Here is a 26,256-nt window from a genome sequence, read left to right on the forward strand (position 1 = left end):
TGTGTGTGCCCTCGAGGGGATGGGGTTGTGTGGTGTGTGTGCCCTCGAGGGGATGGGGTCCGTGTGGTGTGTGTGCCCTCGAGGGGATGGGGTCCGTGTGGTGTGTGTGCCCTCGAGGGGATGGGGTCCTTGTAGTGTGTGTGCCCTCGAGGGGATGGGGTCCGTGTGGTGTGTGTGCCCTCGAGGGGATGGGGTCCGTGTGGTGTGTGTGCCCTCGAGGGGATGGGGTCCGAGTGGTGTGTGTGCCCTCGAGGGGATGGGGTCCGTGTGGTGGGTGTGCCCTCGATGGGATGGGGTCCGTGTGGTGGGTGTGCCCTCGATGGGATGGGGTCCGTGTGGTGGGTGTGCCCTCGAGGGGATGGGGTCCGTGTGGTGGGTGTGCCCTGCGGAGGATGGGGTCCGTGTGGTGGGTGTGCCCTGCGGAGGATGGGGTCCGTGTGGTGGGTGTGCCCTGCGGAGGATGGGGTCCGTGTGGTGGGTATGCCCTGCGGAGGATGGGGTCCGTGTGGTGGGTATGCCCTGCGGAGGATGGGGTCCGTGTGGTGGCTGTGCCTTGTGGAGCATGGGGTCCGTGTGGTGGGTGTGCCCTGCGGAGGATGGGGTACGTGTGGTGGGTGTGCCCTGCGGAGGATGGGGTCCGTGTGGTGGGTGTGCTCTGCGGAGGATGGGGTCTGTGTGGTGGGTGTGCCTGGGGGGATGCAGGTCCGGGTGTCGGGTGTGCCCTGGTAGTGACATGGAAATGTGGATACGCATACAAGGGTTCGAGCAGTGGGTGATGTAGATCTGTGTGGCAGAGGGGAGCTGTGGGGGTTATGGACCCATGCTGGGGTACATGAACCCATGCTGCGGGGATGAGGAGCCATGCTGCAAGGCCGTGGACCCATGCTGCTGGGCCGTTGACCCATGCTGCTGGGCCGTGGACCCATGCTGCGGGGCCGTGGACCCATGCTGCGGGGCCGTGGACCCATGCTGCGGGGCCGTGGACCCATGCTGCGGGGCCGTGGACCAATTCTGCGGGGCTCAAGCTGTGGTTAGTGTGGGTCCATGTGATGAGGCATTAACTAGAGGTGGCTGCATCAACGTAGCGGAGTGCAAGCTTCAGGTCGCTGGATCTGCCCGGTATTGTGGGAGTTGTTGTTGTGAATCCGTGTTGGATGTTGATTGCTGTGATTGGCATGGATCCATGACGCCGGGGTTGATCTTCCTGCTGGGTTGATCCATGTGACTTTGTGCGAGCTGCTTATGGGGTTAATCCTTGTGTTTGGGTGAGAGCTGCTCATGGGGTAGATTGATTCAATTAGCAAGGTGTGAGTTGTGTGTGTTGTGGATCTTTGTGGAGAGTAAGAGTTCTGAGGTGCATGTGACAAAGATCCGCATGGCCAGTATTAGCTCTGGGTGGTGTGGATCGGCATGGTCCATCTGGTGCCAGCTGCACGTAACACCGATCTGCTTGGTGTGGTTGCTTGCTGTGTCTGGGTGGATCCAGAGGTGGTTTGGGTCCTTGCTGTGTCTCCTGGTTCTTGAATGACTGAGTTGAGCGGTGTACTAATTGTGCTGTGCTGGTTTGGACCCGGTTTCCATTTTCTTGATTTAGAGCTGCTGGGTTCGACTGCATTTTTAAGCGGTACCAACCGCTTCAATATTTGGTGTGTCCCTCCTTCCGCCCGTCTGTCAAAAAAAAGAACCAGAGCCTTTCTCACCCAAACCCTGTTTCCTTTGTTTCTAGTTGTTTGATATTTTTGTTGTTGAGTTTGCATGATCAGCACAGTAAAGTCACCCCGTCTGTTGGGGTAGTAACTGTCAGTCCCCACAGGGACACTTTTTAAGTGGTGCAGCCGCTTCACTGCACCGCTTCCTTCGGACATTTTTATTTATTTATTTTTGTTGGCAAGATCAACCACATCTAAGTTTGTCATACACCTGGATACTTTTACACCGGTTGTAGAGTTCCTGAAGTTGCTTTGATCAAAGTTCCACTGTGGATCCAAAGGTGTACGTTTGCTTAATTAAATAACATTGTGGCAGATGTGCAGACACAGCCGAGCCAAAGCTTGTTGGACAGGTTTGTTTTTCTGTGTAAAGACTTGTTACCACCCTTGAGCTGTTGCACCAAATCTGTCCCTTGTTTGGAAATATGTTCGGTCCATGCAGTACAAGTCTTTGTGTTTACATTTGTCCAAGTCTTTCTGTTTGTATTTGTACGAGTCTTTGTGTTTACATTTGTCCAAGTCTTTCTGTTTGTATTTGTACGAGTCTTTGAGTTTACACTTGCACGACTCTTTGTGTTTACTCTTGTACGAGTCTTTGTGTTTACGCTTGTACGAGTCTTTGTGTTTACGCTTGTACGAGTCGTTGTGTTTACGCTTGTACGTGTCTTCATGTTTACGCTTGTACGAGTCTTTGTGTTTGCACTTGTCCGAGTCTTTGTGTTTACACTTGTACGAGTCTTTGTGTGTACACTTGTACGAGTCTTTGTGTTTACGCTTGTATTTTACATCATGCAACAGCAAGTCCCAAGTGTTGCTCACCTTAAAAAAAATAGATCAGAATAAAGCTTATTGATTGAAATTAATTGTTTATTCCAAATTTGACTCACCACATCCGCCGCCTGCGCCACATCCGCCACCTCTGCCTGTTTACTCCACCCTTGACTTGTATCACTTATTTGCCTGTGACACAAAAACTATTGCATATTTTTTTCTTTCTGTTTTTTCCACATTAAACCAGACAAAATTACCTTTCTTCTCATACTAAGATATCTAGATATCTGTGGTTTTTCTGGTCTGTAGTTAAAAAGGAAAGTGGATGTTTTGTAAAACATGTAACAACTCCGCCTTTTTAGGGTGACCAGTTCATGAACTACGACCATGAGTCTTTGTGTTTACACTTGTACGAGTCGTTGTGTTTATGCTTGTACGTGTCTTCATGTTTACGCTTGTACGAGTCTTTGTGTTTGCACTTGTACGAGTCTTTGTGTTTACACTTGTACGTGTCTTTGTGTGTACACTTGTACGAGTCTTTGTGTTTACGCTTGTATGTTGTCGTAGTTCATGAACTGGTCATCATTTGCGTTACAGGGTCAAAATATTCAATTTTTCAGTTTTCTCTGTGTTGATAGACATCTCCAAGCGACATGCACTTGTGTGAAATTTTTTTTAGCAAAAACCACTAATTTCCGGCGAATATTGTATTTTTAATTATGAACTTTAATGGATAATGCATTACAAGGAAAACACATTTTCGCGTTTATCTCAAATTCACCCTTTCTGAGTAAATTGGATGTGGATCAGTTCTCCTTTGGCCGTTTTGGACAATTCAAGTGCCAAATTAATCCTGAGAATCTGCTCGATACATAACTATGTAAAGATATTTACGAGATCTCTTTTAGAAGTTTGTACATATTGGTCAGGGCTTGCTGAATAATTACGAGTTGAATAATCAATTTTGCATCATGCAACAGCAAGTCCCAAGTGCTACTCACCTAAAAAATCACAAAATAGATTAGATTAAAGCTTATTGATTGAAATAAATTCAGTTTATTCCTAATTTGACTCACCACATCCGCCGCCTGCGCCACATCCGCCGCCTCCGCCTGTTTACTTCACCCCTGACTTGTATCACTTATTTGCCTGTTACACAAAAACTATTGCATATTTTTTATTTCTGTTTTTCCCACATTAAACTAGACAAAATTGCCTTTCTTCTCATACTAAGATATCTAGATATCTGTGGTTTTTCTGGTCTAGAGTTAAAAAGGAAAGTGGATGTTTCGAAAAACATGAAACAACTCCGCCTTTTTAGGGTGACGAGTTCATGAACTACGACCATGAGTCTTTGTGTTTACGCTTGTACGAGTCTTTGTGTTTACACTTGTACGTGTCTTTGTGTTTACACTTGTACGAGTCTTTGTCTTTGCACTTGCACGAGTCTTTGTGTTTGAACTTGTACGTGTCTTTGTGTTTACACTTGTACGTGTCTTTGTGTTTACTCTTGTACGTGTCTTTGTGTTTCCGCTTGTACAAGTCTTTGCGTTAACGCTTGTACGAGTCTTTGTGTTTACTCTTGTACGAGTCTTTGTGTTTACTCTTGTCCGAGTCTTTGTGTTTACTCTTGTACGAGTCTTTGTGTTTACGCTTGTACGAGTCTTTGTGTTTACGCTTGTACGAGTCTTTGTGTTTACGCTTTTACGAGTCTTTGTGTTTACGCTTGTACGAGTCTTTGTGTTTACGCTTGTACGTGTCTTTGTGTTTACGCTTGAACGTGTCTTTGTGTTTACGCTTGTATGAGGTCGTAGTTCATGAACTGGTCATCATTTGCGTTACAGGGTCAAAATATTCAATTTTTCACTTTTCTCTGTGTTGATAGACATTAGCAAGCTACATGCAGTTGTGTGAAAAAAATTAGCAAAAACCACTACTTTACGGCGAATATGGTATTTTTAATTATGAACTTAAATGGATAATGCATTACAAGGAAAACACATTTTCGCGTTTGTCTCAAATTCACCCTTTCTGAGTAAATTGGATGTGGAACAGTTATCCTTTGGTCGTTTTGGACAATTCAAGTGCCAAATTAATCCTGAGAATCTGCTCGATAAATAACGATGTAAAGATATTTACGAGATCCATTTTAGGAGTTTGTACATATTGGTCAGGGTTTGCTGAATAATAACGAGTTGAATAATCAATTGTACATCATGCAACAGCAAGTCCCAAGTGTTACTCACCTAAAAAAAAAAAAGATCAGAATAAAGCTTATTGATTGAAATTAATTCAGTTTATTCCAAATTTGACTCACCACATCCGCCGCCTCCGCCACATCCGCCGCCTCCGCCACATCCGCCGCCTCCGCCTGTTTACTCCACCCTTGACTTGTATCACTTATTTGCCTGTTACACAAAAACTATTGCATATTTTTTCTTTCTGTTTTTTCCACATTAAACCAGACAAAATTACCTTTCTTCTCATACTAAGATATCGAGATATCTGTGGTTTTCTGGTCTCTAGTTAAAAAGGAAAGTGGATGTAAAACATGTAACAACTCCGTCTTTTCAGGGTGACCATTTCATGAACTACGACCATGAGTCTTTGTGTTTACACTTGTACGAGTCGTTGTGTTTACACTTGTACGAGTCGTTGTGTTTACGCTTGTACGTGTCTTCATGTTTACCCTTGTGTCTTCATGTTTACGCTTGTACGAGTCTTTGTGTTTACGCTTGTACGAGTCTTTGTGTTTGCACTTGTACGAGTCTTTGTGTTTGCACTTGTACGAGTATTTGTGTTTACACTTGTACGTGTCTTTGTGTATACACTTGTACGAGTCTTTGTGTTTACGCTTGTATGTTGTCGTGGTTCATGAACTGGTCATCATTTGCGTTACAGGGTCAAAATATTCAATTTTTCAGTTTTCTCTGTGTTGATCGACATCACCAAGCTACATGCACTTGTGTGAAAAAAAATTAGCAAAAACCACTAATTTCCCGCGAATATTGTATTTTTAATGATGAACTTTAATGGATAATGCATTACAAGGAAAACACATTTTCGCGTTTATCTCGAATTCACCCTTTCTGAGTAAATTGGATGTGGATCAGTTCTCCTTTGGCTGTTTTGTCAATTCATGTGCCAAATTAATCCTGAGAATCTGCTCGATACAGAACTATGTAAAGATATTTACTAGATCTCTTTTAGAAGTTTGTACATATTGGTCAGGGTTTGCTGAATAATTACGAGTTGAATAATCAATTTTGCATCATGCAACAGCAAGTCCCAAGTGTTACTCACCTAAAAAATCACAAAATAGATTAGATTAAAGCTTATTGATTGAAATAAATTCAGTTTATTCCAAATTTGACTCACCACATCCGCCGCCTCCGCCTGTTTACTTCACCCCTGACTTGTATCACTTATTTGCCTGTTACACAAAAACGATTGCATATTTTTTTATTTCTGTTTTTCCCACATTAAACTAGACAAAATTACCTTTCTTCTCGTACTAAGATATCTAGATATCTGTGGTTTTTCTGGTCTGGAGTTAAAAAGGAAAGTGGATGTTTCGAAAAACATGTAACAACTCCGCCTTTTTAGGGTGACGAGTTCATGAACTACGACCATGAGTCTTTGTGTTTACACTTGTACGAATCTTTGTGTTTACACTTGTACGAGTCTTTGTCTTTGCACTTGCACGAGTCTTTGTGTTTGAACTTGTATGTGTCTTTGTGTTTACACTTGTACGTGTCTTTGTGTTTACACTTGTACGTGTCTTTGTGTTTACTCTTGTACGTGTCTTTGTGTTTACTCTTGTACGTGTCTTTGTGTTTACTCTTGTACGTTTCTTTGTGTTTACTCTTGTACGTGTCTTTGTGTTTACTCTTGTACGTGTCTTTGTGTTTACTCTTGTACGTGTCTTTGTGTTTACTCTTGTACGTGTCTTTGTGTTTACGCTTGTACGTGTCTTTGTGTTTACGCTTGTACGTGTCTTTGTGTTTACACTTGCACGAGCCTTTGTGTTTACACTTGCGCGAGTCTTTGTGTTTCCACTTGTCCAAGTCTTTCTGTTTGTATTTGTACGAGTCTTTGTGTTTACACTTGCACGAGTCTTTGTGTTTGTGAATATGCGCGAGTCTTTGTTTACTCTTCTACGAGTCTTTGTTTACTCTTCTACGAGTCTTTGTGTTTACTCTTGTACGTGTCTTTGTGTTTACTCTTGTACGTGTCTTTGTGTTTACTCTTGTACGTGTCTTTGTGTTTACGCTTGTACGTGTCTTTGTGTTTACGCTTGTACGAGTCTTTGCGTTTACGCTTGTACGAGTCTTTGCGTTTACGCTTGTACGAGTCTTTGCGTTTACTCTTGTACGAGTCTTTGCGTTTACTCTTGTCCGAGTCTTTGTGTTTACGCTTGTACGAGTCTTTGTGTTTACGCTTTTACGAGTCTTTGTGTTTACGCTTGTACGTGTCTTTGTGTTTACACTTGCACGAGTCTTTGTGTTTACACTTGCGCGAGTCTTTGTGTTTCCACTTGTCCAAGTCTTTCTGTTTGTATTTGTACGAGTCTTTGTGTTTACACTTGCACGAGTCTTTGTGTTTTTGAATATGCGCGAGTCTTTGTTTACTATTGTACGAGTCTTTGTTTACTCTTGTACGAGTCTTTGTTTTAATCTTGTACGAGTCTTTATGTTTACGCATGTACGAGTCTTTGTGTTTACGCTTGTACGAGTCTTTGTGTTTACCCTTGTATGTGTCTTTGTGTTTACGCTTGTACGAGTCTTTGCGTTTACGCCTGTACGAGTCTTTGCGTTTACGCTTGTACGAGTCTTTGCGTTTACTCTTGTCCGAGTCTTTTTGTTTACGCTTGTACGAGTCTTTGTGTTTACGCTTGTACGAGTCTTTGTGTTTACGCTTGTACGAGTCTTTGTGTTTACGCTTGTACGAGTCTTTGTGTTTACGCTTGTACGAGTCTTTGTGTTTACGCTTGTACGAGTCTTTGTGTTTACCCTTGTATGTGGTCGTAGTTCATGAACTGGTCATCATTTGCGTTACAGGGTCAAAATATTCAATTTTTCACTTTTCTCTGTGTTGATAGACATCAGCAAGCTGCATGCACTTGTGTGAAAAAAAATAGCAAAAACCACTACTTTACGGCAAATATGGTATTTTTAATTATGAACTTTAATGGATAATGCATCACAAGGAAAACATATTCGCGTTTATCTCAAATTCACCCTTTCTGAGTAAATTGGATGTGGAACAGTTATCCTTTGGTCGTTTTGGACAATTCAAGTGCCAAATTAATCCTGAGAATCTGCTCGATAAATAACGATGTAAAGATATTTACGAGATCTCTTTTAGGAGTTTGTACATATTGGTCAGGTTTGCTGAATAATAACGAGTTGAATAATCAATTTTGCATCATGCAACAGCAAGTCCCAAGTGTTACTCACCTAAAAAATCACAAAATAGTTTAGATTAAAGCTTATTGATTGAAATAAATTCAGTTTATTCCAAATTTGACTCACCACATCCGCCGCCTCTGCCACATCCGCCGCCTCCGCCTGTTTACTTCACCCCTGACTTGTATCACTTATTTGCCTGTTACACAAAAACTATTGCATATTTTTTCTTTCTGTTTTTTCCACATTAAACCAAACAAAATTACCTTTCTTCTCATACTAAGATATCGAGATATCTGTGGTTTTCTGGTCTCTAGTTAAAAAGGAAAGTGGATGTAAAACATGTAACAACTCCGTCTTTTCAGGGTGACCATTTCATGAACTACGACCATGAGTCTTTGTGTTTACACTTGTACGAGTCGTTGTGTTTACGCTTGTACGTGTCTTCATGTTTACCCTTGTAAGTGTCTTCATGTTTACGCTTGTACGAGTCTTTGTGTTTGCACTTGTACGAGTCTTTGTTTTTACGCTTGTACGAGTCTTTGTGTTTGCACTTGTACGAGTCTTTGTGTTTGCACTTGTACGAGTATTTGTGTTTACACTTGTACGTGTCTTTGTGTATACACTTGTACGAGTCTTTGTGTTTACTCTTGTATGTTGTCGTGGTTCATGAACTGGTCATCATTTGCGTTACAGGGTCAAAATATTCAATTTTTCAGTTTTCTCTGTGTTGATCGACATCACCAAGCTACATGCACTTGTGTGAAAATTTTTTTAGCAAAAACCACTAATTTCCCGCGAATATTGTATTTTTAATGATGAACTTTAATGGATAATGCATTACAAGGAAAACACATTTTCGCGTTTATCTCGAATTCACCCTTTCTGAGTAAATTGGATGTGGATCAGTTCTCCTTTGGCTGTTTTGGACAATTCAAGTGCCAAATTAATCCTGAGAATCTGCTCGATACAGAACTATGTAAAGATATTTACTAGATCTCTTTTAGAAGTTTGTACATATTGGTCAGGGTTTGCTGAATAATTACGAGTTGAATAATCAATTTTGCATCATGCAACAGCAAGTCCCAAGTGTTACTCACCTAAAAAATCACAAAATAGATTAGATTAAAGCTTATTGATTGAAATAAATTCAGTTTATTCCAAATTTGACTCACCACATCCGCCGCCTCCGCCTGTTTACTTCACCCCTGACTTGTATCACTTATTTGCCTGTTACACAAAAACTATTGCATATTTTTTTATTTCTGTTTTTCCCACATTAAACTAGACAAAATTACCTTTCTTCTCGTACTAAGATATCTAGATATCTGTGGTTTTTCTGGTCTGGAGTTAAAAAGGAAAGTGGATGTTTCGAAAAACATGTAACAACTCCGCCTTTTTAGGGTGACGAGTTCATGAACTACGACCATGAGTCTTTGTGTTTACACTTGTACGAATCTTTGTGTTTACACTTGTACGAGTCTTTGTCTTTGCACTTGCACGAGTCTTTGTGTTTGAACTTGTATGTGTCTTTGTGTTTACACTTGTACGTGTCTTTGTGTTTACACTTGTACGTGTCTTTGTGTTTACTCTTGTACGTGTCTTTGTGTTTACTCTTGTACGTGTCTTTGTGTTTACTCTTGTACGTGTCTTTGTGTTTACTCTTGTACGTGTCTTTGTGTTTACGCCTGTACGTGTCTTTGTGTTTACGCTTGTACGTGTCTTTGTGTTTACGCTTGTACGTGTCTTTGTGTTTACACTTGCACGAGCCTTTGTGTTTACACTTGCGCGAGTCTTTGTGTTTCCACTTGTCCAAGTCTTTCTGTTTGTATTTGTACGAGTCTTTGTGTTTACACTTGCACGAGTCTTTGTGTTTGTGAATATGCGCGAGTCTTTGTTTACTCTTCTACGAGTCTTTGTGTTTACTCTTGTACGTGTCTTTGTGTTTACTCTTGTACGTGTCTTTGTGTTTACTCTTGTACGTGTCTTTGTGTTTACGCTTGTACGAGTCTTTGCGTTTACGCTTGTACGAGTCTTTGCGTTTACGCTTGTACGAGTCTTTGCGTTTACGCTTGTACGAGTCTTTGCGTTTACGCTTGTACGAGTCTTTGGGTTTACGCTTGTACGAGTCATTGCGTTTACGCTTGTACGAGTCTTTGCGTTTACTCTTGTACGAGTCTTTGCGTTTACTCTTGTCCGAGTCTTTGTGTTTACGCTTTTACGAGTCTTTGTGTTTACGCGTGTACGTGTCTTTGTGTTTACACTTGCACGAGTCTTTGTGTTTACACTTGCGCGAGTCTTTGTGTTTCCACTTGTCCAAGTCTTTCTGTTTGTATTTGTACGAGTCTTTGTGTTTACACTTGCACGAGTCTTTGTGTTTTTGAATATGCGCGAGTCTTTGTTTACTATTGTACGAGTCTTTGTTTACTCTTGTACGAGTCTTTGTTTACTCTTGTACGAGTCTTTGTTTACTCTTGTACGAGTCTTTATGTTTACGCATGTACGAGTCTTTGTGTTTACGCTTGTACGAGTCTTTGTGTTTACCCTTGTATGTGTCTTTGTGTTTACGCTTGTACGAGTCTTTGCGTTTACGCCTGTACGAGTCTTTGCGTTTACGCTTGTACGAGTCTTTGCGTTTACTCTTGTACGAGTCTTTGCGTTTACTCTTGTCCGAGTCTTTGCGTTTACTCTTGTCCGAGTCTTTTTGTTTACGCTTGTACGAGTCTTTGTGTTTACGCTTGTACGAGTCTTTGTGTTTACGCTTGTACGAGTCTTTGTGTTTACGCTTTTACGAGTCTTTGTGTTTACGCTTGTACGAGTCTTTGTGTTTACGCTTGTACGAGTCTTTGTGTTTACGCTTGTACGAGTCTTTGTGTTTACGCTTGTACGAGTCTTTGTGTTTACCCTTGTATGTGGTCGTAGTTCATGAACTGGTCATCATTTGCGTTACAGGGTCAAAATATTCAATTTTTCACTTTTCTCTGTGTTGATAGACATCAGCAAGCTACATGCACTTGTGTGAAAAAAAAAATAGCAAAAACCACTACTTTACGGCAAATATGGTATTTTTAATTATGAACTTTAATGGATAATGCATCACAAGGAAAACATATTCGCGTTTATCTCAAATTCACCCTTTCTGAGTAAATTGGATGTGGAACAGTTATCCTTTGGTCGTTTTGGACAATTCAAGTGCCAAATTAATCCTGAGAATCTGCTCGATAAATAACGATGTAAAGATATTTACGAGATCTCTTTTAGGAGTTTGTACATATTGGTCAGGTTTGCTGAATAATAACGAGTTGAATAATCAATTTTGCATCATGCAACAGCAAGTCCCAAGTGTTACTCACCTAAAAAATCACAAAATAGTTTAGATTAAAGCTTATTGATTGAAATAAATTCAGTTTATTCCAAATTTGACTCACCACATCCGCCGCCTCTGCCACATCCGCCGCCTCCGCCTGTTTACTTCACCCCTGACTTGTATCACTTATTTGCCTGTTACACAAAAACTATTGCATATTTTTTATTTCTGTTTTTCCCACATTAAACTAGACAAAATTACCTTTCTTCTCGTACTAACATATCTAGATATCTCTGGTTTTTCTGGTCTGGAGTTAAAAAGGAAAGTGGATGTTTCGAAAAACATGTAACAACTCCGCCTTTTTAGGGTGACGAGTTCATGAACTACGACCATGAGTCTTTCTGTTTACACTTGTACGAGTCTTTGTCTTTGCACTTGCACGAGTCTTTGTGTTTGAACTTGTACGTGTCTTTGTGTTTACACTTGTACGTGTCTTTGTGTTTACACTTGTACGTGTCTTTGTGTTTACACTTGTACGTGTCATTGTGTTTACACTTGTACGTGTCATTGTGTTTCCACTTGTACGTGTCTTTGTGTTTACGCTTGTACATGTCTTTGTGTTTACGCTTGTACGTGTCTTTGTGTTTCCACTTGTACGTGTCTTTGTGTTTACACTTTCACGAGTCTTTGTGTTTGTGAATACGCACGAGTCTTTGTTTACTCTTGTATGAGTCTTTGTGTTTACCCTTGTACGGTTCTTTGTGTTTACGCTTGTACGGTTCTTTGTGTTTACGCTAGTACGAGTCTTTGCGTTTACGCTTGTACGAGTCTTTGCGTTTACGCTTGTCAGAGTCTTTGCGTTTACTCTTGTCCGAGTCTTTGCGTTTACGCTTGTACGAGTCTTTGCGTTTACGCTTGTACGAGTCTTTGCGTTTACGCTTGTACGAGTCTTTGTGTTTACGCTTGTACGAGTCTTTGTGTTTACGCTTGTACGAATCTTTGTGTTTACGCTTGTACGAGTTTTTGTGTTTACGCTTGTACGAGTTTTTGTGTTTACGCTTGCACGAGTCTTTGTGTTTACGCTTGCACGAGTCTTTGCGTTTACGCTTGTACGAGTCTTTGCGTTTACGCTTGTACGAGTCTTTGCGTTTACGCTTGTCCGAGTCTTTGCGTTTACTCTTGTCCGAGTCTTTGCGTTTACGCTTGTACGAGTCTTTGCGTTTACGCTTGTATGAGTCTTTGCGTTTACGCTTTTACGAGTCTTTGCGTTTACGCTTGTACGAGTCTTTGCGTTTACGCTTGTACGAGTCTTTGCGTTTACGCTTGTACGAGTCTTTGCGTTTACGCTTTTACGAGTCTTTGCGTTTACGCTTTTACGAGTCTTTGCGTTTACGCTTGTACGAGTCTTTGTGTTTACGCTTGTACGAGTCTTTGTGTTTACGCTTGTACGAGTCTTTGTGTTTACGCTTGTACGAATCTTTGTGTTTACGCTTGTACGAGTTTTTGTGTTTACGCTTGCACGAGTCTTTGTATTTACACTTGCACGAGTCTTTGTGTTTACACTTGCACGAGTCTTTCTTTTTTCAGATGAAATTTGGTCGTCAGGTTTGGTCTATGACAAGGAAGAGCTGATTCATTTTTGGTGAAGATCTGGATACAAAATATTTATTTATATATTTTCTTTAAAAATTATTTATTTATTTAATTTTATTACCTTCGCAAACTTTGTTGCGAAGGTTATGTTTTGATCGCTGTGTATTTATTTATTTATTTGTGAATATGTGTGTTTGTTTGTTTGTTATTCGCATAACACCAAAAGTATTGAACTGAATCACAGCAAATTTAGTGGGATGATTGGTTATTATCCGAGGACTAATTTGATTAGATTTTGGGAGTGATTCGGTCAAAGGTCAAGGTCAAGTCATGAAAAGGTCAAAATCGTCTTTTTATCATCGCGCGGTCAATTTGTATCCAATTTGCATGCAACTAATGCCAAAATGTTCAGAATTCAATGTCCCATCTTGTGATATGTGACATGACACAATGACGTAATAACCCTTATTAGTGGTTGGGAGTCAAAGGTCGGGGGGGGGTCACGACATTGCAAAATGTGCGGTTTTAGTCATAACACGGTCAATTCTTATCCGATTTGCATGAAACCAACACCAAAATGTTGACTGTTCTGTTCCCCACACTCTAATACCAATTACAAAATTAAGAGTACAAAGGTCAAGGTCGAGGTCATGAAAAGGTCAAAATCGTCATTTTGCCATCGTGTGGTCGTTTTTTCTCCAATTTGCATGCAACCAATGGCAAAATGTTGTGAATTCAATGCCCAATTTTGTGATATACGATATGACACAATGACGTCATTACCCTTGTTAGCGGTTTGGGTCAAAGGTCAGGAGGGTCAACGACCTTTATTATCATAACGCGGTCAATTCTTATACAATTTACATGTAAGTAGATTCAAAATGTTTAGAATTCAATTCCCTATCATGTGATGTGTAATATGTGACATTGACTTTATTGGTGAGTTTAAAGCATTGGGGGGGGGGGGGGTGTCACTGAACTTACAAAATGTGCATACCTTAGTGGCACGTACGCACACTAAACAAACAATGTTCCTTTTTATAAACTAGGAGCCAGCTGACATATTACTTTTGGATTGCGCAACCACAACCAGCTGATGTCAACCATTCTAAAAAAAAGCACGATCACCTGATGTGTGCTTCAAATGTGTCATTCTTATGTGCCATGATGCTTTTGGCTGCTGGTGCAATTCGAAGATATTAAAAAAAATAAAAGTTGTGCACATTTTACAGTTGTAAGGATGCAGGTAATAAAAACGGATTAGCAGGCAAAAACATAGTTCTCTCCATGCAAACCAATGGGACTTTGGCACCAGGAGAGGCGTATTTCACAACGTATAGTTCTATTTATCGATAGTACTTCAACCCCCTATCGTGCAACTAGCTAATGTCATACGCTCTACATATAGTACACACAGCTGAATTAGTACTTTCAGATGTCATACTTTCTGAAAATGAATGTTTGTTTGTTCACAATAAATAACTTATTTAGAAAAACAGAACATCGTGTGTGCTAAATGCCCCTAAAATGCAAGAAAATAATTTCTTATAATGTGACCAGTTGTCATCAGATTGACTTGACACCGACACCCAAAAAGGTCAGGGAGTTCATACAGAAATTGTACAATGTACGTGAATCAGTGTCAAACAGCAGGAAATTTAATGTTTTTAAGCCATCATAACACAAATGAGATGGCAGATGTGGTATGGGATTAAATACCCTCACAATCAACGGTTTCTGGGGGGGGGGAGGGGGGGCAAAATGTAGCGTTGGCGAAGGTAAGCACTCTACTGAGTGCCCGTTCTCGTTTTATTTTGTTTTATATTTTTTAATTTTCCAAGCGATTGTTCACCATTGACAGGTGTGGCCAAAACAATATAGACGAAAGGGTATAGCATGATATTTGAAAAAGTTGTTGATGAGTTATGCCATGGCTTGGTGGATGAGTTGCTTAGGTGATGAGATGAGAACAAGCCGATTCGATTTTGGTTCAGGTCTGGCTCCAGATCCAGCCTACAGTGGGATAGAAAGCGTATACTATTCAGCTTGGTGCAGGTACGTGCTCCTCCGAGTGCCTTTACTAGTTACCGCCGCCACCGAAGGTGGGTGCAGGTAATGTTTTCATCCCTGCCTGTCTGTTTGTTCCTTGCGAAATTAATGCTTACACTTGTGAAATCGAAGGTAACTGAACACACCCCTGGTATTGGCTTAATGGATAACATGGCTGGCTTAAGATCTTCGGGCCTTGACATTGAGCCCCTGTCAAGCCGTTAAATAACACCAGGTGGGTTGACTCGGCCTGTCATCCTTCCGAGGTCGGCAAAATGAGGACCAGCTTCCTGGGAACGTGGGTCATTGGATCAGTGGCACAGCCATTTTCCCAGCAGTGATGCAACCAGCAGCCACGGGCTGAACATGAAATCTAATACCGCATGAGGAATCCTGTTCTCTGAACATTCTCGTTGCATTTTGTAACGAGCCGGTATTTTAATTCCACCACCGACAATGTCATTATGTTTTCATGTTGTCCGTCCATGTGTCCGTGATGGGGTTTTTTGAACAGCTGAAGGGATTTAAATAAATTTTGGTTCCTTGGTACAAGTATGAATTAATTTGAGAGGATGTTAAATCGTTTCTTGATTATTTATGAGAACACAATGCTGGGAATTGTAGTTTATGTGCAAGTTATTTTCAGCACAATTTGGTAAATGTAAATGTGTGTTCAAGTGTGAACTACACAGATACCGTTTGTAACATTGAGGAAGTGCCCACATCAAATAGTCAAAAATTGAGTGAAAATACTCACCATATTGACCACCAACTTCCTCAATGTGCGACACTTCGACACCACTTCTCATTTCTGGTTTCCCTCCAGCTCTGAGTGTGCAATCAAAGGCAATTTGACTTTATTTATTTATTTATTTATAAATGTTGAAGATCTTGGAAACGCTCGGTGTGTACGGGAAAGGATCCACAGAGTCGGGAAGCTGTTTGTTCTAGCTTCGGGGCCGTGGAGAACAGGTGGAATTTGAGGCAAACAGAGTGAAGATTTTCTTTTCCAATGACTAGTTCTGTGCTTGATTTGAACAGTTCATGAGGTGTCCATTTGGAATGATGATCTGTGATGATGACCATTACAGTATGATGTCACGATTCAAAATGCTTTAAGTAGGTTTATTTTTTTTTTGTCCTGAGTGTATAAAACCAGCGATCTCATGAGGAACCGAACCCCCCCCAAAAATCAATCAAAAATGGACTGCTTGGCGCCGTTTATTGTATGTGATGATTTACCTTGTAAATGTCGAACTGAACTGGGTCGATTCACACAGTTTACATATAGCAGACCACCATCATGATTGAAAACATGCACCAAGTTTGTGTTTCTCCTCCATCTTTTACCTTCCTCGATGATGTACTTTGGTGGTGCCTTCATGGTAAAGGCAGTTCGCTTAAGATCTTGAGGTCTTGAGTTCAATACCCCAGCCGTGCCAAAACAACCCATGAGGGTCGACTCGGACTGTCATCCTTCCAAGGTCATCAAAATACTATGTGGCAGGGATTGAGCCAGTCGAGTATCCTGTGTCAGAGTGGTGATCCATCCAGGATTGTGCTCACAAACTGATGAAACTGCCTCGGCAGGCTTCTATGCCCGATGGCATGAGGAGGAACATCAATGTTGCCTTCCTATAATTTGAAAAACATCGGTTTGATCACTTACTCCTGTTGTACATGTTCTCGGTTACGTACCTCTGGAGTTCTCCGTCACCCACCTCAGGCTCTCAGTCATGATTATGAGGAGAAACTGTACTTTCCAACTCCTGAAAGTTGTTGAATATTAAAGGTACTGGACGTTGAAACAACGGGGTGTTTTTACCTGCGACATGTCACACCTCTGCAAGGGCTATGTGTTGCTATTGCTTCTGCTGTTCTTGTTGGGAGGGGTCAATTTTTGAAATGTGCACTCAATGGTTGGACAACTACCAGACCACACCCACATCTGTCCCTTGACTCCACCCACCATGAAACCCAGACAAAATTTTATGGCTGCCATCTTGTCTTTCGGGTGGGCCTAACACATTAAGCCTGTTGGCCTCAGTTGACTACATTTCCTGGGTTGGCTTTTTTGCATCACAGGTTGTGACCACAGTATAGTCATTTCTCACTTATCAACGTGAACACAACTATTGTACATATGTATAACACAATAACTATAAAGGAAATGCTAGCATGGGTACCTAGTTTTCCTCATGCCAGTAAATTATGCAGTGTATTTATCATTGTAGGCCCATGGCCTTCATGGCATTAAGAAGTGCAAGGTGTGTTGCAGAGGTGAGGTGGGGTTGCGCGGAGGGGATGGGAATGGGTTGAAGCCAGAGAGTTGTTTCAAAGTAGACATCTGGTTGGTATTGGAGAACCACTTCAGTGCTGTCGAGTCTGACATTTCACTCAGGCTGACTGGCAGGGACTTCAAGCAGCCATCAAACTTCTAGACTGGTCTCCCATCTCTACTTTCTACGACATCAACTCGTCCTGGGAATTGTTTCAAAGAAACTTGCTGTCTCTCGTGCACAGATTTATCCCATCTCGTCTTCAGCTGAAGTTTGTGGCGAGGCAGGTGTCCTGAAACAACTTGCCTTCACCTCATGGAAGGCAAATCCAAATTAACACAATCTCAGTTCTTTCTAGAAAGCTTGTGACAAGTGTGTGTCCACCCTAAAGAGAGCCAGGAAACAACAACTTTCTAATCTCAAGTCTGAACTCTCAAACCTCTCTCTCTCCCTCCTCCAAATACTGGTGGTGTCTAGTTCAGTCTGTTTCTGGTGTGTGTTCCCCCTCCACCCCTCCATTACCTCAAATGGCCGCACAGCTGAAACTGCACGTGAAAAGGCTGAATGCCGAAACCCTGTGTTTACTTCTAAATATTGCATCCAAAACCCATCGCTTTCTGTACCCACCTAACCCAGTCAAACCCAGCTATTCCTGGACTCCGTGTCCTTTTCTCCTGACTAGGTGGAGAGTTTGCTGCCAAGCCACGGCTCAGATTCTGCAGACTGCATCAGCCCACATGTCCTAAAAACCTCCTCCTCTGCTCTTGCTCACCCTCTCTCTGTTCTGTTCACCCTCTCTAATTTTCTCAAGGTCATCTGCCATCTGCTTGGAAATCAGCAAACATTACCACTCTGAATAAATAAGGTGCAAAAACAGATCCCTGCAACTACAGACCAATCAGCCTTAAAAAAAAAAAATTGTATACCTTGTCGAGGCTCGTATGGAGCAAACACACAACGCACAGCAAGGGGGGCATGAGACAAGAGGGGCGGGAGTGGGAAGCACAAAACAGTGGGGAACAGAGACATTAGGAGATCTGTGGAAGGGAGAGTGATGGGGGTGGGGAACACGGGGTACACAAGATGGACATTGCAGGGACATTCAGGAAGGAAAGCAGGGAATTTGAAGGAGGTGGGTTTGAGGTGCATTAACGGGGGTTGAAAAGATCGATGATTTGGATGGGGGATGATAGGTGGTGGTGAACAGCTATCTTCAAGACCTGGAGGGAAGAATGGGATTCAACAGAGTGAGGGAGTTTATTCCAAAGGTGGGGGAAAAAAAGTGAGCCTTCTCCCAGTCATCAGCATGGTTATGGAATCCATCATCACTTCCAATATTAAATCCTTTCTCTTCTCCAATGGCTCAATTTCTGATCATCAATTTGGATTCAGACCAGTTCCCTCTATCCTGAATATGTTGCTTCTGCTCTCCCAACAATGGATGGAGGTACTCAATGCCAGACATGAAATCAGAGCCGTATCCCGAGACATATCGCGTGATTTTGACACGGTCTGGCACCCTGCCCTGCTCACCAAACTCTCTTCCTCTGCTATCCAAGGCCATCTCCTTGGATGGCTCACAGATTTCCTCTCCTGTCGCAGTCAACGTGTCCCTTAATGGAGTTCTCTCATCCCCTCTTCCTGTCCAGGATGGAGTTCCTCAAGGTAGCGTATTGGGCCCTTTTCTTTTTCTGATTTTCATCAATGATCTCTCTAACTCGATGGAAAATCTTCCTTATCTCTTTGTTGATGACTCCACCCTCTGCCGTACCATCTGTCATCCCTCAGTCCGGCATGCAGCAGCTTCTTCGCTCACTGCAGATCTGGATAAAATCACAAACTGGTCCAACACGTTGAACATGTCATTTAATCTGGACAAATCTCACACTCTCACTATGTCTCTCTGAAAGGACCATTTGTCAACCCCCCCCCCCCCCCCGATCCACTTTCTCAACAATCCTCTGGAAGAAGTCCTTTCATTCAAGCTTCTGGGTTAACTGCCTGCCATGATATTTCCTGGGAAAGCCACATTTTAAAGTTGGCCTCCAATGCCGGTCGCTGACTGGGAATCCTCCATCGTGCAAAGTCCTTCCTCGGCCCACCTGAGCTCCTGACCACATACAAAGCTTTTGTTCGCAGCCTGATGGAGTACTGCTCTCCCCTCTGGTGTGGTGCTCCTGCCTCTCACCTTTCTCGGCTTCACGCTGTGGAAACCAAGGCATTTCGGATCATTGGCATCTCCCGCGATAAAGCTGAGTCTTTGGGTCTCTCACTCTCTCACCGCAGGCAGGTTGGTGGTCTTTCTCTTTTCTCCTGTCTCCTCTCTGGCCTGCCCCTCTGCCCTGTCTGCGATATGTCCTCCATCTATGTTTCCGCAGGGCGCTCAAGGTCCCCCAGCAACCCCCTTCTAAAACCACCAAAATCAAGAATCGCTGCTCACTTTCACTCTTTCATTCCTCTTTTTTTTCCTGCCTTTGGAACAAACTCCCACACTCTCTTCAATCCCACTCTTCCCTCTCGGTCTTCACAACAACTGTTCACCACAATCTCTTATCTTCCCTCATCTAAAACCATGATCTTTCCTACCCCCGTTAATCCATCCCAAACCCACCTCCTTCAAATTCCTTGCTTTCCTTCCTGAAAGTCCCTGTGGTGTCCATCTTTTTTACCCTGTGTACCTTGCCCCATCCCTCTCCCTTCCACAGATATCCTCATGTGTCTATGCCCCACTGTTTTGTTCTCTCGTCTCCTGCTCCCCTTGTTGTACATTCTGTGTGTTAGCTCTCACATGAGCCTCGACAGTGCATACAAAATACATAAATAAATAAAGAATTAAAAAAAGGAGAACATGTGGTTGGGTGGGGTGGGGGGGGGGAGGGGGGAACAGGTACAGTAATGCTGAGGAAGCGGTAGTGAAATGGATAGGCTCAATTGACCCGAATTAGTTCCTGTGTGGCAATATGATACGAATATAACATGTTTTGTTTTGACTTAAACAATGGTTGATTGAATTTCTATTTCTTTGCAGTTATTTTCAACTTTCAGGCAAATGGGAACCAACAGCTTCCGTTGCAAATTGGAGACACAGTCCACATCTTGGAGAGTTCTGAAGGTGTGGATTTTTTTGAAGGCCGATATATTTTTCTGGTCATAAATAAAACGTAATATCCCCATTCCCCAAATTGCCTTTTCATCAATGTCCCACAAACCAGCTTTTATATCAATGTCCTCCAAACATCTCTTTACATCAATCTCCAAACCTCCTTTTACATCTATCTCCTCCAAACCTCCTTTTACATCTATCTCCTCCAAACATCCCTTTACATCGATCTCCAAACATCCCTTTACATCAATCTCCAAATATCTTTTTTCATCGATCTCCAAACCTCCCTTTACATCGATCTCCTCCAAACCTCCCTTTACATCGATCTCCTCCAAACCTCCCTTTACATCGATCTCCTCCAAACCTCCCTTTACATCGATCTCCTCCAAACCTCCCTTTACATCGATCTCCTCCAAACCTCCCTTTACATCAATCTCCTCCAAACCTCCCTTTACATCGATCTCCAAACCTTCCTTTACATCGATCTCCAAACATCCCTTTACATCGATCTCCAAACATCCCTTTACATTGATCTCCAAACCTCCCTTTACATCAATCTCCAAACCTCCCTTTACATCGATCTCCAAACATCCCTTTATATCATTCTTCTCCGTTTAAAGAAAGCATTAATGAATGCCTGTTCCATCCTCTAACCTCAGGGTGGTATCGTGGATACACACTCAGAGACAAATCCCAAAAGGTGAGTTTGAAATTGTTTTGAGGGCTCTGCTATAGGCTCTCGTGCTTCTTTACCAATTGCTTGTTTTGAGGTGCCGTGCCTCATGTAACGTTCTTCTTGTGCAGGGCATTTTTCCATCATCGTACATAATCGAGAGAAATGCATCAGCTGATAAAAAGAGGTGAGTGCAGGTTTAAGTCTCGTAAATGGTTGTTTGGTTATTGATGGATGGAAGACCAAATCCACAGTAAAGCCCCATCGTGCAAAAAATCGGGGTTACACAAAGGGTTGTACCATTTTGGATCATTCGTACAGGACAACCACACGCACACCCACTTATTGTTACCCTTCGTCATTGCTATTTGCCCAATATATGAAAACATAGCAAGTTTGTCATAACCAGAAAATGTACTCCATAAGCTTACGTCATTCATATTGGCTTTATAGTTGTCAGATAAGTGTGTACGAGATGTGGTTTCTTGAACAAGAACATAAAATGAAAAGGGGGTCTTTTGATATAATAGTTATTGATTCTCATTTAATTTCCCAACAATAGTCTGCAAATCACATCTGTATAAAAACATGTATAATATGCAGTATATACAATATATATCGACATCATAAATCAGGAGTGTCTGTCCGTCCCCGAACTACTCCCTCAGTTTTGGGGATAGCCCCGCCAAACCTTCTGTGGAACATTTTGGGGTCCCGGCTGGTGTCCTCAGGTGGGTGGGAGGTTTCATAAATATCTCAATACAATTATGATTTTGAGTTTCGATCCGTACGAAGCTGCTCCCGATCCAGATGTAACGCCAGAGTGACGTTTATCTTCGTTTGCCTCACGAGTGTTTGTAATATTGTATTTTGTTAGATTAATGGTACGGTATTAATTAGTGATCAAATGATGCTTTTTGGAATGAAAATATAGACAGATTGAGTTGAAAGCAGAATGAGGGAATCATGTGAGGAATACAACCCGTGACATTCGCGGATTTGGCACTTGTAGCTTTGCCATCTTTTTTCCCAAGTCCTTCACGAACAGGCAATCCAACAGCTATCTAGCAGCTGTCCAGCCCCACCCGTGCATATACAAAAATGATATAAAAACGATATATCACTTTCCATATTTGGTGAATGGCTGCTATGACTATTGGTCATATCGCTACTGTGACCACAGGTACTTTCAATGTGTAGATGTGAAGTTTCAGGGAGGTTAAATAATATTTGTGTTGAAATGTATGGTTGAACCATCACAGCTTTTTTTGTTTTGGATGAATAGTGGTGAAGGGGTCATCACTAATGAGTCACCATTGGTGCAAGAAGTTACAAGTACTCTGCGAGAATGGGCCGGAATTTGGCGGAGCCTTTTTGTGGTGAGTACCATTTTGTAGTGTGTTTTGTACAGGCATTGCATGTGCATATTGCAGATGCTTTGTGTGTAAATAGCATCAGAGATCAACTTGCAATGAGACTGCGAGACAAGCAGACAAAAGCCATTGTTAACTTTTGCGGCTTTTTATTTTTATTTGTATTTTTTGTTTGGGTTAAGTTAACTGAGTTAAACACCGAGTTAAAGCTTGTGTAAGAGCTAAAATGCTGAGCAGACCAGGACGCAACACAACAAAAGGATTGAGAGACATAGACAGACGTGTGGAGGGATATAGGGATATAGATATACTGCACTAATAAATATCAGTCATTGTGCGAGTCTCCTCGATAACTCCAAAACCATGAAACCTAGCAGCCCCGAACTTTGCATGCACACAAAGGGAACTCCAAGGGAGTACATGAATGAAAACTGGGTGTTTGGATTAATTTAAACACCCCTTTTGAAGATGAATAATGGCCTTATTTAATTATTCTTTATCCAGGTGTCAATCCTTGGTCACCTTGCTCTCTCTCGTAGGGGTCTTAATTCACCATTTTTTTTGACCTGCTCAACAATGACTTAACTTGGAACAGGCTGCAATGGTTTCTTAACGATAAAGCTCTCAATTTTTTTTCACTTTCCTCAGTCATTTCATCGAATGCCTGATCTTCATACCTATGCATCGATGTTTGCATTGCTTTTGTAAGTGCTATAGTTTTCGAATTGGCATCATGGAGCGATTTTATGCATTATATTAGGGTTGGGCACACATCGACTTTTTTTCTGTTGTCCCGTTGAAAGGAGTGTTTTTTATGGCCATTTTTCACGCTGATCACGAATCCGTTGAAATTTTTGACCTCGGATGATGCCTTAGGTTGGTAAAATGCAAAAAATCAAAATGTCCGCCAAATTTACCCACTTTTCAGGTAAAATTTGATAATTATGGCTTACTAGGGCATTTAATATGTCATTTCTTATGTTTTCAGGGTCGCTGATATCGATAATCATACTTTTAAACTCGTACAGCTCAACCAGACTGCCCCAGGATGCATATTGCGATAAAATCAGCACAAAAATGTGAGCGTGACCATAATTTCAAAGAATCAAATTAAGATATCACAAATTTCCGTAAACTACTACTTTAATCATCAGATCAACATCTCCTCAACATTCAAAGCACTTTTTCAGCAATATATCGACAGAAACATTGTCCTCAGGTTTGACAGCATTTCTGATAGATGTTTTCAGTTCGTCTACACTGAACTTCTCAAACGTGAAATTTTTTTTTTTCCGTCGGTACATTTCACTCTACGCTTCTGGTGTATATCGGGCGCCACTGTCGATCTAAGGTAGCCTATTTCCTTGAGTAGTGATTCATTAAGTCTCTCAAGAGAGTCAAGGGAAATAGGAGTCACTGGACCTCCATGCTTCTTACACTCCTCAAGTACCACCATACAGCCATCATGTGTCACTGTTTTGACCTCGTATTCGATATCAGCGACCCTGAGAACATAAGAAATGACATATCACATGCCCTAGTGAGCCATAATTATCAAATTTTACCTGAAAATGGGTAAATTTGGTGGCCATTTTGAATTTTTGCATTTTACCAACCTAAGACGTCATCCTATGTCAAAAAGTCCAACGGATTCGTGATCAGCGTGAAATTTGGCCATAAAAAAACACTCCCTTCAAAAAAAGTATGGTTGTATGCCCAACTCTAATTATATGATGCAATTTTTCCAACATCTACTCTCATGGACTAAATAAAGTATAATAGAAGATAACCCACACAAAGCATGGCATAACACGGATGTGATGCTGTAGTACATCACAAAATGAGTGCCTGTTATCGAAAAAAGCAGAGCATACTTACTAATGTTAACCTAGTCCACCGTAAACGATGTTATCTGTGTAGTAGAAGCCGTCGTTGTGTTGACTTTTCATGCAATCATTTTCTTCTCGTTCCAGTAATTCGGTAGTGTGCTTATAAGCACTTACGAATGGATTACAGTCATGCAGGACTGCCTGTAGGTTTTGAAGCAAATCACAGTGCAGGTCACTGTTTCATGCTGTTCGATGAGCGATTTCTTTGGCAGTGTCGTAGATATCGATTTGTGAAAACTTCGGCGGTTTACCGTTCTCGGGGAAAGAAAATGTCCGATTCTATGATAAAGACTGCCATGGATTCTGAACGTATATGCGCCCCTTGTAGGTAACACATCTTCCTATACACCCAATGACGCGAACGCTAAACTCGAGTTGTATGCCCGAATGTTGGATCAAAATCCCTTGCTTCAGGTGTGCAGTCAGTGAAAAGGTGTTGCAAGAGGGGAGGTGGTTCACTGATGTTGGGAAGAACAATTTTTCTTTGCATACAGCAGGTGGAAAATTTAGCGTTCACCCCGAGGCAACCGGAATGCAGTTCAGCTTTCCACATGTACGCACCACAGGAAGAGCACATAGTGTCCATCTTGCCAATGCTGTGTGAGGGGGAAATGTTCTCTCATTGTATTCTTGCAATTCACCGAGAGCATGTGACGAGATATTCTTTTGATAGCTGCGCTTCCTATTTCGTACTGCTGTTGCACGCGTGTCTGCATTTTTACATTTCGGCATCTTGTGGCTTACAGAATGCTCACTACAATCTGGAAGGACTCAAAGGAAATAAACAGGGCCTCACTTTATGAACGCGGTTGGAAATGTCACCACGCTATTGGCTGAGCGGTTGCACGCACTCCATCTTTCCACGCTATTCGCCCGGTGTTCATATGGTGGGGGGTTATAGGCTGTTTCAAGTTGTGGACCCATCACTGCAATTTTGGACCCTTTTGTCATGGAACTCCGATCATGAATCCGTTCCAAAAGGGGACATTTTTAATCCGAAGCAATACTGGACATGTGTGCCAAAGCTCAGACTCATCCCTCCGCTACGCGTCTCGGAAACCGTGGCAGTTTGTTCATTTAATAGTATAGATAATAGAAATATAACTTCTGTTTTTAGGATTGGATAACGTGGATTAAATAACTGTCAAAATTATTGTCAGGTCATGTCAGGCCAGATCATATCTGTGACTTGCTATCGGTATCATGTAAACCTGTACTAACCTGTTTCATGGTCTTGTTGTCGGCTACTAAACTGTTTCCCCCACCAGGTTTTCTGGTGAGGCGGGTGTGTAATATGGATACCCCGCAGGATTAAAAACAAAACCTGTCAAAGGGTGGAGGAGCTCCTTGTGAGCCAACGGCCATTCATATCCAGTGCCCAACTGTATCTGCAGACATCTTCCTGCAGTTGGGTTACTTTGTGTAGGAGGTTGGTGACAGGATTTGCACTCCGGCCGCCGTAAAACCCTTCACTCCGCGAAACATAAGAAAACCATAAAGAAAATCGAAAACCCACTCTGTGGGAGTGCCTTCTGTGTAGCTGCTCTCTGCCGGGCAGCTCACCAGATGATGGGATTGGGGCAAATTCTTTGGGACTCCAGTCTTTGATGATAGGAGGAAAACCACGAGGAAACCTTCCCGGGTAAGATTGCAGTTGTGTGTGTCGGGGTGGTGCTGAGGTGTCGCTCACCAGATGGTGGTCTCCTTTGGTTAACCTTAGACAGTCCCTTTGGGTGGGTTCCTGGAATGTCCTATCTCTAAGAGAGGATGATCACCTGTCTGTTATCAACTGAGCTCAAGCATTTGAACATCGATATTGCAGCACTCTCTGAGGTTCAGAGAACGGATAGTGGCGAGATCATGGCGGGTGGTTATACCTACTATTGGTCTGGTCATTCTGATGGTTACCATGCCCAAGGACTTCCTGTAGCTCTGTCCAATAAACTGATTCCAATGATAATTGAGGTAACACCGGTCAACGAGAGTATTATGAGATGAAGGATTAGTCACTACTTGGGTGTCGTTTCTCTGGTTTCTGTATATGCTCCGACTGAGGCGAGTGATCTCACCGTGAAGGACACATTCTATGCCATGCTCGAGTC

At 42.1% G+C, this 26,256-nt stretch overlaps 1 protein-coding gene across 3 annotated transcripts in view; it reads left to right on the top strand.

Moving 5' to 3' along the window:
• Positions 1 to 26,256, top strand: part of LOC147016229 (dedicator of cytokinesis protein 1-like) — a 235,709-nt gene that overhangs the window by 1,434 nt on the left and 208,019 nt on the right. For 2 of the 3 annotated variants that reach the window (XM_085849067.1, XM_085849068.1), the window contains exons 2-6: positions 20,145 to 20,228; positions 20,879 to 20,919; positions 21,024 to 21,079; positions 21,561 to 21,623; positions 22,178 to 22,271. In XM_085849067.1, the coding sequence (XP_085705193.1) occupies positions 20,145 to 20,228; positions 20,879 to 20,919; positions 21,024 to 21,079; positions 21,561 to 21,623; positions 22,178 to 22,271 (338 nt within the window). The remainder of the gene's footprint in view (positions 1 to 20,144; positions 20,229 to 20,878; positions 20,920 to 21,023; positions 21,080 to 21,560; positions 21,624 to 22,177; positions 22,272 to 26,256) is intronic. The other variant, XM_085849069.1, reaches the window with a different exon arrangement.

Source organism: Eptatretus burgeri, chromosome 12 (genome assembly GCF_056783735.1).
Source record: "Eptatretus burgeri isolate ZD-2024b chromosome 12, Ebu_testis_v1, whole genome shotgun sequence".
Classification (NCBI taxonomy): domain Eukaryota; kingdom Metazoa; phylum Chordata; class Myxini; order Myxiniformes; family Myxinidae; genus Eptatretus; species Eptatretus burgeri.